This window comes from Phalaenopsis equestris, unplaced genomic scaffold (assembly GCF_001263595.1).
Source record: "Phalaenopsis equestris unplaced genomic scaffold, ASM126359v1 Scaffold000055, whole genome shotgun sequence".
Lineage (NCBI taxonomy): Eukaryota > Viridiplantae > Streptophyta > Magnoliopsida > Asparagales > Orchidaceae > Phalaenopsis > Phalaenopsis equestris.
This window is the reverse complement of record NW_018164497.1, coordinates 1,692,609-1,694,347: the sequence shown is the minus strand read 5'-3', so window position 1 is coordinate 1,694,347 and position 1,739 is coordinate 1,692,609. Positions and strand designations below refer to the sequence as shown.

Sequence of the window (1,739 nt, the reverse complement as noted above, 5' to 3'; positions counted from 1 at the left end):
AAAAAAAAAATGTCTTTGTAGGTGTTCAATGCTGCAGAAGTACCCATCGAATGGGAAGAACATTATGTTGGGGATTCAGTTGATCCTAGAACCGAAAGCTTTCTGACCTGGGAGAGCCTGGAATCTGTTAGAAGAAATGGTGTGGGCCTGAAAGGACCCATGGCTACGCCTATTGGGAAGGGTCACAGATCCTTGAACCTTACATTGAGAAAAGAACTTGGCTTATATGCCAATGTCAGACCTTGTTTCAGCCTTCCTGGCTATAAAACTAGATATGATGATGTTAATCTTGTCACCATCCGTGAGAACACTGAAGGAGAATATAGTGGTCTTGAACATCAGGTATACTGATTTAAAGTTGTTGTCCATTAACCTTTTTAATATTATTATTTGATAATATAGTTATTTAAGAGTAATTTGTATGCATGTTGTCCAGGTGGTGAGGGGAGTTGTGGAAAGTCTGAAGATTATCACCCGTCAAGCTAGTTTGAGGGTAGCAGAATATGCTTTTCATTATGCTCGAACAAATGGAAGAAAGAGAGTTTCTGCTATACATAAAGCCAATATCATGAGGAAAACAGATGGTCTTTTCCTTAAGGTACGTTGAAAAAACAAATGCATTTTTCTTTTGTGCTGCATTTCTTCTGAAATAACATATTTTTAAAAAAATTTCCTCCTCAGTGTTGCCGTGAGGTTGCCGATAAGTACCCCGACATAACATATGAGGAAGTCATTATTGATAATTGTTGCATGATGGTATGAATAATTTCCTCATTCAACATGCCATTGTTTAGATCCATGGCTTAAATTCTGCTTTTTCTATGGATCTAATGATATTTCTCTACAAACAGCTAGTGAAGAATCCTGCACTCTTTGATGTACTGGTGATGCCTAATCTCTACGGAGATATAATCAGCGACCTTTGTGCTGGTCTGATTGGGGGCCTGGGTTTAACTCCTAGGTAAAGATAATTATGAACTTAACCTCTCCATATTCATTACTAGAATCAGTTCATTCTTCATCTCAAAATCACATAATATACAGCTGCAACATTGGCGAAGGAGGCCTAGCTCTAGCCGAAGCTGTGCACGGTTCCGCCCCCGACATTGCTGGAAAGGTTTCATCAATTTCATTTTTTTTGCTCCCTCATTATATTTGATTTAGTAGTTTTCTTACTTCTTTGTTCACATGAGTTGCAGAACCTAGCGAATCCTACAGCTTTATTGCTGAGCTCTGTTGCGATGTTGCGGCACCTGAAGCTTGATGAGAAGGCTGATCGAATCCATGAAGCCATTCTGAAAACAATTGCAGAGGGTAAATATCGAACTGTTGATCTTGGTGGCAAATCATCCACGACAGAATTCACAAATGCTGTTTGTGACCACATTTGATGATGTTTTCTTATTTATTCATCCAAAGTTTTTATAGAGCTTTGATTTTGAATGAGGTGTGATTACTGTCCATTATTTATGAGCTTACAAATTCAATGTAGGAATAAAGCTCATGGGAGTACGGGAGATTATTATAGTCTGCTTTCTGATTCCATGGCTATGCCATATGTGACATTGATGCTGTGTTAAAAACTATTAATCGTTTTTAGTGCTGATATTTTGACCTGGAGAAACATAGGTCACATCATGGGCTTAGTTATTATGCTCGCTGCTGTTTTAATGATTTTTTGCTCTTTTTTTAGTTTCGAGCCAATTACATATGAAACTTATTTACAAATCTTCTACACT

General features: G+C 37.8%; 1 protein-coding gene across 1 annotated transcript in view; it reads left to right on the top strand.

Annotated features, from left to right (window-relative positions):
- LOC110019415 (isocitrate dehydrogenase [NAD] catalytic subunit 5, mitochondrial-like) overlaps nt 1-1,606 on the top strand; it is a 34,169-nt gene extending 32,563 nt beyond the window's left edge. Inside the window, exons 2-7 of the mRNA XM_020717053.1 lie at nt 22-342; nt 437-598; nt 682-756; nt 852-961; nt 1,045-1,117; nt 1,200-1,606. Of these exons, the coding sequence (XP_020572712.1) occupies nt 22-342; nt 437-598; nt 682-756; nt 852-961; nt 1,045-1,117; nt 1,200-1,391 (933 nt within the window). The 3' untranslated portion in view covers nt 1,392-1,606. The remainder of the gene's footprint in view (nt 1-21; nt 343-436; nt 599-681; nt 757-851; nt 962-1,044; nt 1,118-1,199) is intronic.
- The last annotated feature ends 133 nt before the right edge of the window (nt 1,607-1,739 follow it).